The 18,533-nt window shown below is 34.9% G+C and overlaps 1 protein-coding gene and 1 long non-coding RNA gene across 2 annotated transcripts in view; one reads left to right on the top strand and one right to left on the bottom strand.

Moving 5' to 3' along the window:
• LOC123867547 overlaps positions 1-18,533 on the top strand; it is a 48,091-nt gene that overhangs the window by 17,624 nt on the left and 11,934 nt on the right. The window contains exons 3-5 of the mRNA XM_045909629.1: positions 10,751-10,776; positions 13,818-13,854; positions 16,527-16,589. Of these exons, the coding sequence (XP_045765585.1) occupies positions 10,751-10,776; positions 13,818-13,854; positions 16,527-16,589 (126 nt within the window). The remainder of the gene's footprint in view (positions 1-10,750; positions 10,777-13,817; positions 13,855-16,526; positions 16,590-18,533) is intronic.
• Positions 9,968-17,700, bottom strand: LOC123867556. The gene is made up of 3 exons (XR_006796441.1): positions 17,625-17,700; positions 14,190-14,193; positions 9,968-9,978 (listed from the first exon to the last, which is right to left on the bottom strand). It is a non-coding gene; the product is annotated as an uncharacterized LOC123867556 (long non-coding RNA).

Raw genomic sequence — 18,533 nt, 5'->3', positions numbered from 1 at the left:
GCTGATGGCGCGTTTGGCTGCCGTGTCTGCTTCCTCGTTGCCCATGATTCCTATGTGGGAGGGTAACCATTGAATTATGACAGTTTTATTTTTGTTGTTAATTTTGCATATGGAGTCTAAGATGTCATAGGCTATCGGGTATCCTCGAATATTCGAGGTTAGCCGAGCCAAATGTAGAAGGGCGCTCTTTGAGTCTGATAAAATCACAAACTTATCACCCTCAAGTGACAATATATAAGACAGGCATTCAGATATTGCAATCAGCTCAGTGTGCATAATATTGATATTCGATTCAATTTTGAATTTCATGCTAATTTCTGCCTGAGGGTCAAAGATCGCCGCTCCTGAACCTGCCACATCTTTAGAGCCATCAGTATACAATTTATAAAATGAATTATATCTATCGTAAAGAAGTTTTTCACAATAGTTGATCATGTTCAATCTATTTAATTTTCTTTTGGGCCTATTTAATCCCTCTATAGTCGTAGTGATAATCTTTGACAAATCGAAACTACCAATCCATGTAGGGAGACAATGAATTTGAAGTTTTTTAGTGGATTTGATAGAATGTTGTTTTAACTTTTCATGGACTATGATTAGCAACGGTAGTTTTTTGTTTCTCCAATATACATTATTACACATGTCATTAAGTGACTTTAAAACTTCTATAGTGATGTTATCTTCAAAAGATCTAGACTTCAGCCAGAACTTACCCGCCAAATATTTTCGGCGGATAGGTAAAGGCTGAAGACATAATTCACTCTGCATGACATGGATTGGTGTGGACTTGATGAAGCCTCCAATGACTCGCATAGCCTGATTCTGTACTTTTTCTAGTTTGCTCAAATGACTATTAATACTATTATCGTATAAAAAACTTCCATAATCAAGTCTACTTCGTATAACTGATATAAACAGTCGCCTAAGGTGTTTCGGATGAACCCCCCATTTACTGCCAGCTAAAACTTTTAAAATATTTAAGAATTTGAGCGTTTTATCTCTTGTCTCGTTTATATGTCTACCCCATTTTAAACTCCTGTCAAGCCACATTCCCAGATATTTGACACTGTCAACTTGTTGAATATTATGATCATGACTGACTAGATTTACATTAAGATTAGATCTTCGTTTGCCCTTGCTAAAAATACACAGTTTTGTTTTTTTATGAGAGATGTTGAGGCCAAGTTCTTCTATAAATTTAGAAAAGTAATTTAACGCTGATTGTACATTATTTATCGCTAGGTCAACATTCTTGTTAGAACTATAAATGACAAAATCGTCAGCATATTGAGAGATGTATACATTTTGTATGAATAGGCAAATTTTACTAGTAGCTAGGTTAAATAATAATGGGGACAGCGGGTCACCTTGTGCTAGTCCTAAAGCAGTAGTACGGCAAACTTTTAAGTCATTACTTACATAAATATTCAATTCTCTTTCTCGTAAATATTCCCATAAGTATTTACATATAATTGAACCTACCCCGTGGTTATCTACTATATTTAACAAACTGGTTATATTAACATTATTATAAGCATTGTCAATATCAACAAAGCAACCTGCTGTAGGGATTCCCTTCGTAAAACCTATTTGAATGCGAGTTATCAATCTAACTAAATTGTCATAACTTGACCGAGATCTTCTAAATCCTATAGTCTCCTGAGAGAAATGATCATTTTTTTCTAAAAACCAATCTAATCTACGAGTAAGAATAGTATGCAGAATTTTGCAAACACAAGATATTAATGCAATAGGTCTAAAGCCAGCTGCTGATCTATTATCTCGACCAGGTTTCGGCACAGGAACAATTTTAACTTTTCTCCATTGTATTGGTACAAAACTTTGAGTCAAGAAGCGATTGTAAAGACTAACAAGTATCTTTTTCCCTGCGTCTGGTAAATTGAATATCATAGAATATGAGATTAAATCTACCCCCGGTGCTGTGTCTGAACGTTTTAAACTGTTATGTAATTCATGTGCCGAAATTGGTGACCTTAATTTAGGGTTATTAGATTTAAATATTGGCATGTCTGGAACTACAAAGTCTGGAGCCAAGGAGCATAATAAATTATCTGATGTCTCACTGTCAATGGTGGGCGTCATTGTTTTATATCCTTTGAACCACTTCATGCGCATCCACATTTCGTTAGTGGTAGATACTTCATCTATACTATCACAAAAACTTTGCCACGATTTAAATTTACCATTTCTAATCGCTCGTTGAGAAGACCTTATTTTTTCTTGTAGGTTACGTAAATTCTCTGGAGTTGGGTTTCTTCTGAATGTCGCTAAGGCCATTCTTCTCTGTGCTATTGACCGTGAGATAAGTGGTGTCCAATATGGTTTTGGCTTAAATTTTTCAGATCGTAATGGGTTCTCTGGGATCACACTGTAAGGAATAGCCACTTCCGCTGCCAAGTTTATCATATTTATAAAATCATCGTAAGCATTTTGATTATCTAAAGGAAGATGGAAATCAGCAAGTTTTTGTTCTATAGTATTTTTATAAGTTGTCCAATCAGCTTTTTTAAAGTTTCTATACTTTTTGATGTGAGATGATTGATTTATTATGTCTAATTTCATTTTCACAATTAGGTGGTCACTTCCAAGATTTTCGCTGAGTACCTTCCAGTTAAATTTGATTGCAATATCCTCCGAGACGAATGATATATCGGGGGATGTTCTCTGGGTTGACCCGTTCACAAGCTTAATACGTGTATAATTTCCATCGTTAAGAGATACAAAGTTATGTTCTAATGTCGAGTCAAATATCTGATTACCCCTAGTATCTGTTTTGCTTGACCAGTTACTATGGTGCCCATTAAAATCTCCTGCAATTATTGTTTTGTGTGTAAATTTTGAAAAAATTTCATCCCAATCTTGAAGAGTTGTATTGATCGACGGTGGGCAATATATGGACACTACATTCTCAACCTCTTCACAGTTAAAAATTTTGATAGCTAGTATTTCTATACTTGTATTAGAAATGGTCCAATATTGTTGCTGAACTTTTAGTGACCTATGTGTCAAAATAGCTACTCCTCCAAAACCATCGGTGCGATCAGACCTAAAAATATTGTAGCCGCTAATGTGGAGATTGTTTTCTAAGCTAAGCCAAGTTTCACTTATAATAGCAACATGAATTTTTTCCTGATTTAGCAATAAATCGAATTCCGTCAGTTTGGGGTGAAGGCTTTGCGCGTTCCACTGGATCACATTTAAAGAATGCTTAGTGTTGCTAGGGGCCATTAAGGTTGAAGAACTTAAAACCCGGCCAATCTGAGAGATATTTTACAACCATAGATACAATCCCACTGTATAAAATCTTCCAGCAAGTTTTTATTTACAACAACACAACAACAAACAACAACAACTTAGTTCTGAGTAATGAATGTCAATAATTCTGCTTCCACGTATCCACATCACGCATAGCACAACTGAGTTCTTGTGAAAAGCGTAGTTATATGCAATGTTATACTACTATATTTTTTATTAGCTAGTCACATCACACTAATATTATAAAGGCGAAAGTTTGTATGTATGTGTGTGTGTGTGTGTGTGTGTGTGTGTGTGTGTGTATGTTTGTTACTCCTTCACGCAAAAACCACTGGACGGATTTGGCTGAAATTCAAAATAGAGATAGATAATATCCTGGATTAGCACATAGGTTACTTTTTATCGTTTACGTATGACATTTCAGCTATTTACCTACTCGTCTCGAACATTGAAGGCTTCTTTGTACGGAATGCGGTACTACGTCGATGAGCTGACCGTAGCAAGCGGTCGCTTCGGCGAACAATTTATCACAAATTACGTAAATTGCACGCGACGTGGGCACTCCATTGATAAAAGCGCTACGCTCCATTGAAAATACTATTGGATACCAACTCCTTAATATTATTATGACCTGGTGAGACTGTGGCCTTAGGGTGTATGTATGGAACCCAGAATTACTCCCTTTATTAATGTTTAGGCCACTAAGCGTTACGTGTTTAGAATAACCACTGTAGAGTTGTTTGAAAAACTAATGACTGATGAATATTCATAGTGAATTATAATAACTGTTGGCGAGCTTGAGTCGCAACTCACAGCCGGTATCTTTTCCATTCCATTGCACTTGATAATCTGCTATAGGAGGCTATCTGCCTAGAGGGCTTAACAGGATAAAGTGTCCTGTTTTATAATATACTGTTTTTAAACAACAAATACTGAAAATAACGATTAATAAAAAGTTTGTAAGCTGTGACCAAAATAAACGAACACGGTTTATGTCTTAGCTCGGAAAAGAAATATTTCATACGCCCAAAATATGTTGTTCATTATTATGTACGGAACCCTAAAAGAGTGAGGCCCGACTCGCACTTGACCGGTTTTTCAATCATTATTAGATCGTATTCCGTTAGAAAATATTAATGTGGTTAACCCATTGTTAGGTGGTTAACCCATATAAGCGCTTATTACATTCGTCTGAATTTAGCCGTCCAAAATGGTTCAGTTACTTAATTCAGATACGACAAAATGTAACCGATTAGAAAAGGTATGATTGCTAAAATAAGTTTCTGTGCTAGAACAGTCTAAAGTCTCAGTTAAAGATTTATTTGCTAATTGTATAATCTGCCCTAAATGTTCTTAAGATAATAATGAATTTGAAGAAAATATAAGATCCGGCTAAGCTGGAGTTGGCTATAAAGGTGCATCAATATCAAATAATTATTATGGCATGAAACCATGCTTTATAAATGTTCGTATTACGTAATGTATGTACGTAGTCTGAAACTCTGGACGCACCGTGAAAGCCGATATCCGTCCAGATATTGGGCCATAATCAGTTAGATGGCTTATTGGTTTCATATTCAATGCTTGTAGATTCAAAGAAGCTCTATAAATGAAGCGTTTAAATATTTGAATTTACGATGATGATTAGTTCTTTTTCATGAAAAATATTTCAATACAAATAAACCGTCTAACTACTAGATAGAATTAGCCCTAATTCGCACGAGCGTTAAAAAGCGTTGCATTAAAACAAGGCGTTTCGCTGAAAATACAAAGTGCGCATTCAAAAAGCGTTGACGTGTGAACAAATACTTGGGAATGCATTTGTTCTATTTGAACGCTTTTTTAACGGACGTTAAAAAAAATCTCGTACGAATGAGGCCTTATCTTGTAGTTTGGAAAAAAATCGGTTACTTAGAATTTGCTACACCTTGTTGACAGGTTATCTGTTAGCACAACACAAGAGAAACAATGACAAAACAAGTTTATTATTTGTTGTTTTTGACAAGTTTTGTCGAAAACTATTACAATAACTTGTTTGTTTGTTGATGTAAACATGGTGTAAATAGTTTCTAACTTGTAGTAACTAGTAAGAAGAAACATGTTTGTTTATCAACAACGCTAAGTAAATAAACACCTGAGTGGGTATATAGCGTTAATAGAAACGAACGTGACCCGAGTATATTGACTTTAATTAGTATGTAACAATCCATGTCTCATTAAGTCAAGGGCTTCCAAGTATTCTATTGTCCTCTGCACTATATACCTAAGTTGTACCTAAAACCTCTTTATTAAACTGAACATTCAATTCTTACAAAGGGTTTTCTTTACTTTTTAGGGTACCGTAATTGGTCTTTACGTAATTTTAAAGAATACAAAATTATATCTTCTTCTTCGAACAAGCATCTTCACCAAATTTTCATAATAGTAGATATTTGAGTGAATGAACAAGCATGCGTTTATAATTTCAAATTTGATATTATTTATGTTTAATTCCATGTAAGCTAATTTGTAGCTTAATATGCTACGTCCACCCACCGAGCCGCTCCTCGCCGTAGCTTAGCTCTAACGCACCTACGAGCAAGTAGGCGATCCTATGATTTGTGTACAAACTACTAAACAACGCCTAAATTACGTTGATTTATTTTAGTCCTTATTTGTGGTATTTTCCCTACTCGCTGCAAGATTCAATCTCCGAAAGTGCGGTACATATTTTAAAGAAATTTTAATAACATTTCTTAGTAATAGATGGTGAAGCTCAGAGGAAGTCCATGTAACACTTCTTAATATCATAACATTAAAGTTCGACACAAAAAATATTTTATTTTCTTATACTTAAAACGTGTATAAAGATTTTTATGAGAATATTTAAAAGTGCTGGTATTTGGTTTCGTAAACAACACATTTTTGTCGCCAAATGTCTACGGCCGTCGGGCACGTTTCAAAAACATTCCAGTCACGTTTCACATCATGTAACGTGTGGTTAGAATATTGCCGCTTTTTATAAACATAGATTGCGGACCATGAAGTATTTTTCTCTGCCTAATTAGAATTACCTACTATTAAACTATAAATTCCAATGATCTCTATGCACTAAGATAAATTACAATCCTAAAAAAGATCAAGTTTATATATTAACTACGAACATGTACATTGGTAAAATAGGCGCACCTATATAAATTCTCAGACTTAAAGGCAGGGTCTAGCTTAACTTTCTAACTTTACTCATGTAAGAGAAATAAGGTTTCTACCCAAACGCTTTTGATCACAGGCGGCGTGGCGTGGCGCGGTGTTTAAACATACTTGTTGACATGTACGAGTATATGACTGCAAAACAAAGAAACTGAGATTACATAACCTTTCTCTCTTTTAAAGTTTTAATTAAATAGTGAAACAACAGACATGTAATGTTTAAATATTACATGGCGCGGGCGTATGAAATTCGTTCTCGCTGAAGACAGACAATTTGACCATTATCTACATGTGCAACGTCATTACACAGATTCGCAACAATATTCAAACGTATCGAGACTCGAGAATATTTGTGGCGAGAATAAAGTGGAAACTTGCATAACGTTATTGAATTTTTCTATTGTTAAGTGAAAAGCGAATGAATTGATTTTGTATCGTCAAATTACTATTGCACGTGGAAATGAAATTGCATTTCCCAATTAAACATCTTTTTTTGTTAATAAACTACAGGGCATTCAAATCGTTAACAATGAAAATAAAACTTGTTTATAGTTTTATACTCTCTATAACAAAGAAACTTGTTAAGCCAGAAAAAGTCGTAGGTACACACACGGTGCTCTACTCCACTAATGCGAACTTACGTTCTGAGCGTTCTACCTTCATTCCTTATAAATTAATTGCATAATATATTATGCATATTTTGAAACATCATATTTTTTACATACCGGGGTGTGTACGACATACCAAAGAATTCTAAATAAAGTACATAGTACAATAATGTTATTAATTGTATCTGTCGTCTTAAACACTGGAACAGCGGATTTGAGCAACTTATACAAAAACAATTCGAAAGCTTATAATGACTGCCAGCCATAGATAGGTGTGTAGGTAAGAAATGAAAGGTATTCCTTGCTTACAGTTGTAGTTATACAGAGTATGTATATACTCATGAAGTAGAACAGACAATAGCAGCTACCTACTATCAGTGCACAGATGATAAAACTTGACTAGGTATCGACCGCTGCAGACAAAGGCACTCAGCGAGCGGAAAGTAGGAAATCCTTATTTGCAGAATAAGGACTTAAGAGTTCTACATTCATGCTACTTTATGTCTCTCTCTATTTAATAGTTGCAAGGCCAAGCTACGATTCGTAGAACACGAGCTGTTTATAACTGTGTAATCCTCATGATTCGAACAGCTGAGAATGGATTCTGCGAAAATTGCGCGAGTTCGTGGATGAATTAATTTGATTACCTAAGTATATGGAATTAAGTTGAAAGAAAGAGTATAGAAGTATAATATATAGTATAGTTTCAATAAAAAAATCATAGTAATGAATAGAGTTTTCTTTAATTTGAATTAATTAATTGAGAGGAGACCTGTGCTCAGTAGTGGCCCGGGGATGTGTTGATGATAATGGTTAATTACTAGGAATGTCACGTTTCTTAGCATGAATAAACTAACACTAGAGCACTGATCTACTATCTACTGCTTAGGGGATCTGTCCAGTAATACTTTATAACACAAAGACACTCGGTGATATAAAGGGGGGGAAGTCCTTCACTTCACAGACGAATGAACACTTGAGCCCTACATTACAAAACATTTCTGCCATACATGGCTTTGGAAATAAGATCTTTGGTAGTGATAACACACGCATATGGGCGTTGTCTGGGATTTAAAATCCAAACTAATATTATGTATACATGCGAAACAATGTCTGTCTGTAGGTAATGTCCCTTTTTTCACTGAAAATCAGAGTTCCCGCGGGAATTTTAAAAAACCTAAACCCACGTAGACAAAGTTGTGGGCATCACCTAATTGATACAGAGATATCTTTTAAGTACATCACGGATATTGGCTAAGTACTTTTTATTCCGAAATTTTTTTGCGAGACTTGATTTTTTTTTGCAAAAATAGTACAAAACAATTATGGTTTTAGGTACCTGAAAACATTAAAATAAGTGGTAAATTTAATACCAATATTTATTATAAGCTTTTCAATCAAAGCGCATTTTTGTATGTAAATTGAATTTTGTAAAATTGCGAGTGAAAGAAAAGAATGCAGAGAAAATCCAAACAAACCGAGATGTTAATTAGAGGTGGATGGAATGCGTCTGTGGACAGGCAGCGCGCGCGTTGGTATTTTGGCTGGTACATGACGGACGTCTGGAATGTTCAATACAAATACCACACCGACATGCTACAGGGCGTAGGCGTTGCCTTTACAAAGTTTACACGTGCAAGAGAATGTGCGGAGTAAATATTATGCAAAAACATGCTCGCAGCCTGGTCAACGTAATTAGTATTATTTTAAATATTACATTTACATAGCTGGGATATAATATATGCATTAAATACTTATATATATGAAACGCGGCTATTTCATTCTTGATTGAAATCTTAAAAATCCTTAATGTTTTTGTGTTTGAAGAAAATAGAAAAGATGTTATGGTGTAAAGATGATAGTTTTTAATGTCGCGGGCGAAACATGGGATAAAATTACATTCACAATTTTGAATTTCGACTCTATGGTTAGTGACGTATCTTCCATTCATTTCGGAGCAATAGCTAAGCTGACTCCTAACTCCATGGGAGAAATCTATCCCGGTCTAAGAGGCACATTCTGTTATCTGTGAGGCGTCATTCGTTAATACCAAGTGGTATGAAGTACGCTGTGCTAATTTGATTCCGAGTCCCACCGCTTTGACCCACTGGTGGATCTACAGTATATTACCATTGGGGCCGTCCGTGGTCTCACTGGTGGTATACGGTAGGTAGACAAAGCTCTGAACTAAAACTTTGAGACGAATCTATTTAATAGTTTAGATATTTCTACAACCTAAACAACACCAAGAAATGTATAATCAATAATCATTAAAATAAACGACATTGCGCAAGAAGTATTGCTATAAAAAGTGTACTGAATAGCGAAACAAAAATCACGATCACAATAAATTGCGATGTACAAAGGCAGTGCTGCTTATTGGGTAGCTACAAAAATGAAACTCCTACGACCATTTTATAGCTCGCAATTTGTTTGGTCAACCTTGATCTAGAACAGTTTTTATTTATCTTCTATCTGTCCGTCAGTTAATCTGGCCTATTAGAATTGAATAGATAATTTTTTAATTCAAATAAACTTTAACAAGTAATTCTTTTGAATTTTCAAATGTATATACCATTCCACCAGGTTTGGAATGCCTTTCCTATCGTGAAGAACTAGCAAGAAATTCTTAGAAGCGCTAAATTTTTTTACGCCAATTTGCGGGGTTTTTTCAGGTAGGTACTATTTGCAAAGAGTGATTTAAGCTACGAAAGTACCTTCCGGTAAAGTCGTATTCCAACGCGAAAATGAAAATATATTGATCGATGTTGATATCATGATGATATTATTGCCCAGTGCCCTCGTGTTTCGTTGATGGTGAGCAAAGATCGGGTGTTTGCTGATATTGTATAATATGGCAGCGTCGTAAAAGCTGGCTCTTGGAAGATTGGGATGTGCACAAACACTATCGTCTATGTCAACTTACTCAGCGATCGTTATTGCTTTGCGCATATGTAAGTACAAAGTGGTTGACCTAAATTTAAATCCATTTGGGTTAGTAGGTAGGTGATATTCTAAATAGATTGTCTGTGTCTAAAATCTAAATACAGATTGCGTGTGACGCAAATGCTAATGGCTAAATAAAGTGTCTTATTTGAAGTCATACACCCAAATATACAAGGCTTTCAATGTAATTTAATCAATATATAATAAAATATAAATATATTACGATTTGCTTTCTATGTAAAGAACCGCAATAGCTCAACGGTTAAAGGAGCGGACTGAAACCCGAAAGGTTGGCATTTCAAACCCCACTCGTTGCACGTTGACGTAGTTCTAACTATTTAATTTTAGCACAAGCTTTACGCTTAGTTGGAGGGAAAAGGGAAATATTGGTCATGATAAACATAGCTAAGTAATATTCTTTTAAAAAAAACGTAAATATCTTCCAAATAGCCTACCAGTTTTAGTTACGAGTAGGTAAGTAGATGCATTTATGTAGTGAAGATAACCGAAATGACAGTAAGTATGTGATAAATTTGAGAAACCAAATAAATATTAGGTCTAAAACAGTCTGAAAGTATAACCTAACCAGCAAAAAAGAATTAGTTTTTGCTCATCTAAATGAAATTTATGGATTAACCCTAAGCAACACACAATATTCTAGTAGGTACATACGGAATTGAGAAATTCATAACGGTCCTCCATTTTAATAATGGTTTTTGTGTTTGTTTCAGGTCCAGAGAGCGGTGACAATAAACCAGTGAGTATGAAACATTTTTATACCCATATGAGATTTTACAACTACCAAACTATTAGCAAGCTGAAGTGGCAGTGGGCAGGCCATGCTTGTCGTAGAGGCGATGACCGTTGGAGCCGGAAAGTCCTTGAGTGGAGACCGCGTTTAAGCAAACGTAGTGTGGGACGCCCTCCAGCACGATGGAGTGATGATATTAAGCGGCTGGCGGGAAGTGGCTGGATGAGGAAGGCTGAGGACCGGGTGTGGTGGCGCTCTTTAGGGAAGGCCTATGTCCAGCAGTGGACGTCCACAGGCTGATGATGATGATGTTGAGATTTTATATTGTATTCTTGTACAATATTACTAACTCCAACCTGAAAGTATTCCTCTTCTTGTCGTATCATAATATTATTATTATTCCATCACCACTGAGGGGCTGAGCTGCCGATTAATCAAATTGTTAGCAAAAGCTTAGTTAGTAGCTTAGCGGAAATCGCTTCACGTAATTAACTTTTTATTAAGCCACCGACTTCTGACAGGCCTTACTTAAGCAATGCCGCTCTTTTCACATCGTTTCGGACGAAAAAGGATACTTATAATTTTTATCTGTCACCATAAAATATATTGTTATAATGTGGAAGGGCCGAATGATTATTTGATTAAACAAATTTAAGCATAAATATGCTCATATACGTTTATAACATAAGTTCGTAACCAAGAACTAAGACTTGAGCACCTGGGATTTGTAATTTGTGGTTAACTTATTAATATTTCAAGTTTCAACCTTGGTAATTCCTAGAGAATCTGTACAGTAGTACGGACGCAGGGAACGAGAATCACTTAACAGGGTTCTCTCCGTCACTCGCTTCATACAATCGTAGTTCCAATTTCATTTGAATATTAAGCAACCAAAGTCCATTAAATTTTGCAGACATATTCTAGAAACTAATATCTGTGTCTGTGGTGTTTTAGATTTTTCTAAAAATATGTAGTTTTAAAATTACAGGGGCTCAAAGATTTCTAAGTAAATTTTTAAGACCGCGTAACTTTTAAACCGAATATTTTAACAGAAATCTAGAAAACCACAGACATAGATATTACTTTCTAGAATATGTCTGCAAAATTTCATGGACTTTGGTTGCTTAGTATTCAAATGAAATTGGAACTACGTTTGTATGAAGCAAGTGACGGAGAGACCCCTCTTAAGGACGTTTTAAGCTCTTGACTGTTATATTGCTCCACTGGTTTACATCAACAGTGCTTAGTAAATTCCAGCTATAGCTTTAAACTTATTTATGTAGGTTATCGATAAGTAAACAGCTTAATCGTCGTGTTAAGTTAACGTTTCTCCACCTAAAGAGTACTTACTCATCTATGTATAACAACTTTGATAGCATAGATAAATGACTGGTCTCCTATGTTTGATAGTTTCTGAAATAAGACGTCTAGCGACTGTTTGAGGGTAGTCAAAGAAATTTTGAAAGTACTAGTTACCTAGAATAAGAGTTATTATTTGCTAAATCCATTAGTAGAGTAGTATATTCCTTGCTACCAACCTACGAATAACAACGACAGACTGGCACGTACCAAGGTGATTTATAGAATAACCTACGAAATTTATGGAGTTTCTACATTTTACTTTTAAGAATTCTCCGATATGAAAAAGTATTTTAATATTCCATGCGGTAACTTTGCCTCAAAGTATGCAAATAAGATTTGTTGAACTTGCAAGACGCCCGCTAACCATATCCACTTAAAGTAAATAAATTCAACGGCGCGGCGGTGCTTAAAATACTTTAGTTATTTACGATCTAAATACATTTTTCGTTGGTAAATAAAATGTATATAATATCTTAGCGTTAGACAAGAAAAGTGTGGTTCGTACTAGGAATTTTATAAAATACTAGCTGATGCCCGCGACTTCGTCCGCGTGGATTTACGTTTTTCAAAATCCCGCGGAAACTCTTTGATTTTCCGGGATAAAAACTAGCCTTTGTGTTAATTCAGGGTATAATCTATATTATCTCCATTCCAAATTTAGCCAAATCCGTCCAGTAGTTTTTGCGTGATTGAGTAACAACCATCCAAACATTATAAATATTATTAGGATTATTATCTCGAAGTCGAAGGATTTTAATTCACTGTGCAATATTTATACAAATTAACATGAGTCTGCGTAGTAGGTACGGTACGGTAACGGATTTACTTTTTCATTTTCGTTCACGACTTTCTGGGCATTTCCTTCTTTTTTTTTCATTACAAGTCTAAAATGAAACTGGGCAAACCTGGAAGAGTTATGGCAGTCTTATTAAAGCCATACCCCTAATCGGTTTCTACACGATATCGTACCGCCACAGCCGAAGCCCAGACCAGACCAGACCAGAGACAATAATAAAATAATAAATTTCCACAATTGCCCTGCCGAGGACTTATTAGACCGTAGCCCCCACCACTGCGCCAGGGAGGTCAAATTTCTATTCATCAAACAACCTTCTTTTCATATCAAGCATAATAGTTATCGCCTTCAGCATTTGACCTCCATAAGTTCTTGATTGATGAATTAATTCCTATGCTTTTGGTACGAGTAAGTAGGTCATTTTTACTTTTCTTGCCCATTCTTTGAACATAAAAAGTGATGAATCTGCATTTTTGGAAATGGGTTAGTGAAATAAACATTATTATATTCATTTTTATTTCACCAAAGGTTGCCTGTGAGAAGTTGCTTTAGCAATAAGGCTGCCCTCGCGCCCTTTGTATAGTTTCTTAAGTATATGTTTAAAGACTGTTATGAAAACTTCTAAACAAAATAAATAAATAACAACATTATGATATTTCACTCATTTTTACTATGTAGATAAGCTACAACCTTGTTTGGGCCTTGACCTAGTCAAGTGTTTTGTCTGTAAGCATTTACTGAGGCTCGCACTTTGATTTATATTTATATACTTAGGTACTTTACATTTTTGTGAGACTGAAAATTTTCTAAAGGTGCTGTAAAACTATATTGTATCGTAGCTAGCTTGAATTGGTTAAATTTACAATTGAATATTAATTATTTGTTTTAGGATGTTCCAGTTGAGGAATTGGAAAATCTAAAAATGGGTAAGTTTACTACTATTTTATTTAACCTTTTGCTATAGTTTTTGCCAACAAAAATATACCTACTACAGATAATATGATCAGTGGCCATAGGATCCAAACTTTGACAGCTATGATCGCAAACACTTCCGATTACTCGTTTCCATTATTATAAAATTACAAATGTGCAGCAATAATTCTACCATAAATCATCCAAAATCCAAATTGTGTTTTATTATGTTTAAGTACAATATAGTACTATGGTTTCGAATGCTTCCGCGTCTTTTAATACGCACCATTAGGATATGGAACGCCCTTCGGGGCTTCAGTTTTCGCTTCAAAAGAAGCGTAGACGGTACGCATCTTCTAGGCAGTCACTTTATCGCTTTTATCATCGATAAATATAATTATGTAAGTGCAGTCACGCTCAAAGTTGTATAGATGAAAAAGCTAAGAACAGAAAATGAAATTGCTTCTATTATATAAATAAGAACAATTTGTCTGACAAATAAAATTGGTAAAAAATGTGTCAACGCTTCGAAGTGAGCGCTAAACCAATTTCGGATAACGTGATCTGGATATTGAGAATTCTGTGAATTTCTAAACAATTTACTGGGATAAATATCTACGTTTGATAAACACTTACGTTTCAGTCAATTCAAGATATTTTTGAGTTATAAGGTGAATAATAATAATGGTAATAGTCATTTTCAAAAATATATTCGTAGGCATTGGGCATAGTCAAAATTCGCGAGTTTATAATATGAGGTCATCTATCCAACTATAAAAAGCGAGATCTGACAGCTAGTATGTAGTGGACATATAGTAAGTACTATATAATAGTCATTTGCCAGCTAAGTTTCCACGGATGCAACAAACATGTTTGCATTATGTAACTTCTCAAAATATCTTACCAGCTCTCGGGATAAAACTGAATGAATGATAAAAAGCCTATTCAAATGCCTTCAAAAATCAAATAGCCGGGTCAATGTCAATTTATGTTAACTTCTAAGGCATTAAACCACAGGAGAGCACTATGATCTTAGCACTACACGGCACTCAATTTCCAACTAGAGAAATCGAGTAGGTACAAGGGAGGGCTTTGTCTAACAAAGGCACATTAACAGGCTGTTACTGTTACACTTAAAAAGCTCTTGAAAGCACTAAAGCTTATTGCCCGTAACACAAACGCATTTAGAAATGGAGTGTCTTCTTCATTATATTACGTTAGTCATAAGAAATTGTTTCTACCGTTCACCTATCTAAAAACTTTTTTTGTTTTATAATTTTTTCCGATGTTTCTCGGTCGCTGGCAAATTATTTGTTGGCAGCAGATTACATGAATAAGTAAGTGATAGTTACTGAAACAGCTGATGACTAATTGAGCACTGAACTTAACCTATCAATTACAAGTGTAAATTAAAAATTTATAACATCCGCGACAAGTGAAGGTTACAGTAACTAGAAAAGAGCTGATGACTTTCAAACGGCTGAACAAATTTTCTTGGATTATAGCTAAGAACACTCTCGATCAAGCCACCTTTCAAACTAAAAGAACTAAATTAAAATCGGTTCATTAGTTTAGGAGCTACGATGCCACAGATAGATACACAGTTACACACGTCAAACTTATGACACCCCTCTTTTTTGGTTGGAGGTTAGTAATCATATTAAAACCAATAAAGTAACAGACAGCATTTCATAGATCTTTATAGAGTAGTAGGTATATAATACGCCAAAATAATATTTTTGTATAGGTAGCTATAGACAGCTAAGCAGAAAGCTAGGTAAAAAATCGTATTTATTTTCTTGATACGTCTGAAACTAGGGTGATGCTATAAATATTTACGACTACTTACGAGCACGTAGAGTCAAGGACAGCCGTGAAATCTAATTCTAACTGTAATCTTATGCCTATTTATAATAGAATTTATTGCTAGAGTGGAAAGTATCTAAGTAAGATGCCTTTATTAATTATTATGAAAATCCGAGCTTTTATCATCGTTTTAAATTAAATTCAGGGCGGAGAGACTATCTCATAAAAAGAAAAATGCTTTTGTTAGAAGTAGATATTCTTTCCTAGGTACTTCTCTATAAAATAATATTTGCCTAGCGCCTTCAGCTTAAACTAGAGGATGCCCGCGACTTCGCCCGCGTGGATTTAGGTTTTTAAAGATGCCGTGCGAACTGTTTGATTTTCCGGGATAAAAAGTTGCCTATGTGAATTACAGAGACGCAGGCTATCTCGGCACCACAAATCGGTTAAGCGGATGGGAAGCGTGGGAACTATTTGATTTTCCGGGATAAAAAGTAGCCTATGTCCGTTCCCGTGATATAAGCTAACCCTGTACCAAACGTCAGAATCCGTTAAACTCTTGGGCCGTGAAAAGCAGACAGACAGACACACTTTCTGCATTTATAATGTTAGTATGGATATCAATATATATTAAAATGTAATGATACCGATGAAAAGAGGACAACGAACTCGGCGAAAAGGACATTCTTTGGAACAATAAATAATAATACATGAATTATGTATGTGTTACATAAACTAGCTTATATACCTAACACGTACCTACTCGTCGGTTGCTTTCTTCTATGTTAACTTATATGATTATGATATGTTAGGCAAGACAATTCAATGTTATATTTTTCGTGAGTATTTTGTTTATTTCTATTATTTCATTGTTCTACAGAAGAAGCAAGTAAGGAGATGGTTCCTGATATGAAGACTGAGCATATGGAATACCACAGACTTGGTAAGTGATCTACAAAATGGCCTGTTTCATAGCTTGGGTTATTATTATTTATCTAAATATCAACATAATATATACTTACGCGTAACTCATAGCAAAACAAGAAGGTTTTTTTTTAATTCAGATACAAGTTAGCCCTTGACTGCAATCTCACCTGGTGGTAAGTGATGATGAAGTCTAAGATGAAAGCGGGCTAACCTGGAAGGGGCACGGCAGTTTTTATTAACCCATACCCCTTTGTTTTCTACAAGGCATCGTAGATATATACCCTAAATCCATAACCCTAAATCGCTTGGCCGCACTTCTTTGCCGGTAGGGTGGTAACTAACCACGGCCGTAGCCTCCTACCAGATGAATTAGATACAGTAATTATGTTATTTGTTGATAGTTTGGAGTTTGGTATTAAATCTAGCTGCATTGGTTTGAAATACCTACTCTTTTAAGAAAAATTAGCAAGTTCATAAATACATAGTCAGGTTATTGTATAATCTCATTTATAATAGGAATAAAATAAATCATTATGTACATTAACAGGGCTCTCTCCGTCACTCGTTTCATACAATCGTAGTTCCAATTTCATTTGAATATTAAGCAACCAAAGTCCATGAAATTTTGCAGACATATTCTAGAAACTAATATCTGTGTCTGTGGTTTTTTAGATTTTTCTAAAAATATGTAGTATTAAAATTGCAGGGGCTCAAAGATTTGTATGTATATTTTTAAGACCGCGTAACTTTGAAACCGGATATTTTAACAGAAATCTGGAAAACCACAGACATAGATATTAGTTTCTAGAATATATCTGCAAAATTTCATGGACTTTGGTTGCTTAGTATTCAAATGAAATTGGAACTACGATTGTATGAAACGAGTGACGGAGAGAGCCCTCTTAAGCTTAACGTTGTTTTCAGAGGAGTGGTAAGCTTTTAAGCCGTTTACGTTATCTCAAGAAAAATCATAGCTTTAAACAAATCTCTCACTAATCTAAGCTTAGCCTAAATTAATTAGAATGGGAGTTTAACCTGAAATTAATTTAACCAATGGTAGTGATTCTGAGCACAATATAAAATTTTAGAGAATTCACATCCTCTTCTTACTAATGTAATATGAAAAGGGCAGACACAGTTTGACAGTTTTAAATTTAGTTTAGAGCTGTTAAAAAGAAAAAATACTCTAAATTTAATTTAGAGAAAGACAATAGATCTGCACCATTATCTGTTATCTATCGATTAGTTACTAAGCAACATTCTTATTTTACAGATAATAATTTTGTTAAGCAACTTACATCATTTAGTCGTTATGTCAAATTTGTCTGTAAATATGTAAATATTAACAAAATAAAAGTATAAGTATATATTTTAGTGTGTATATTTTGTATATATTTTCTAGATCTCTTTAATTGTGTTGTCTTTGTGCTGTTGTAGATGATTAACTAAATCTTTTTACTGCAAAATGTAATTTTGAATCTTGTATCGCCAATTTTTAAACTATCCCCTTTGTGGCTCTTCCATTCTACGCGACATTGGCGAAGTGCATTGTGCTAGTGTGGCACTACTAAAAGCCATTATACACAAGTGTAAATTAAAAATTTATAACACCCCCGACAAGTGAAGGTTACAGTAATAACTAGAAAAGAGCTGATAACTTTCAAACGGCTGAACCGATTTTTTTGGATTATAGCTAAGAACGCTCTCGATCAAGCCACCTTTCAAACAAAAAAAAAACTAAATTAAAATCGGTTCATTGGTTTAGGAGCTACGATGCCACAGACAGATACACAGATACACACGTCAAACTTATAGCACCCCTCTTTTTGGGTCGGGGGTTAAAAATAAGAAGAAGAACATCAAATACGAGTACATAAAATATGACATAGGTATGATAGACGTTCATCGAGTAACGCCCGTTGCTACGACGTAGCAGTTGGCACGTAGGTCGTAGCTACGA

This window comes from Maniola jurtina, chromosome 8 (assembly GCF_905333055.1).
Source record: "Maniola jurtina chromosome 8, ilManJurt1.1, whole genome shotgun sequence".
In the NCBI taxonomy this organism is placed as follows: Eukaryota; Metazoa; Arthropoda; class Insecta; order Lepidoptera; family Nymphalidae; genus Maniola; species Maniola jurtina.
Note: the sequence above shows the minus strand (reverse complement) of the source record. Positions and strands in the feature narration are given on the sequence as shown.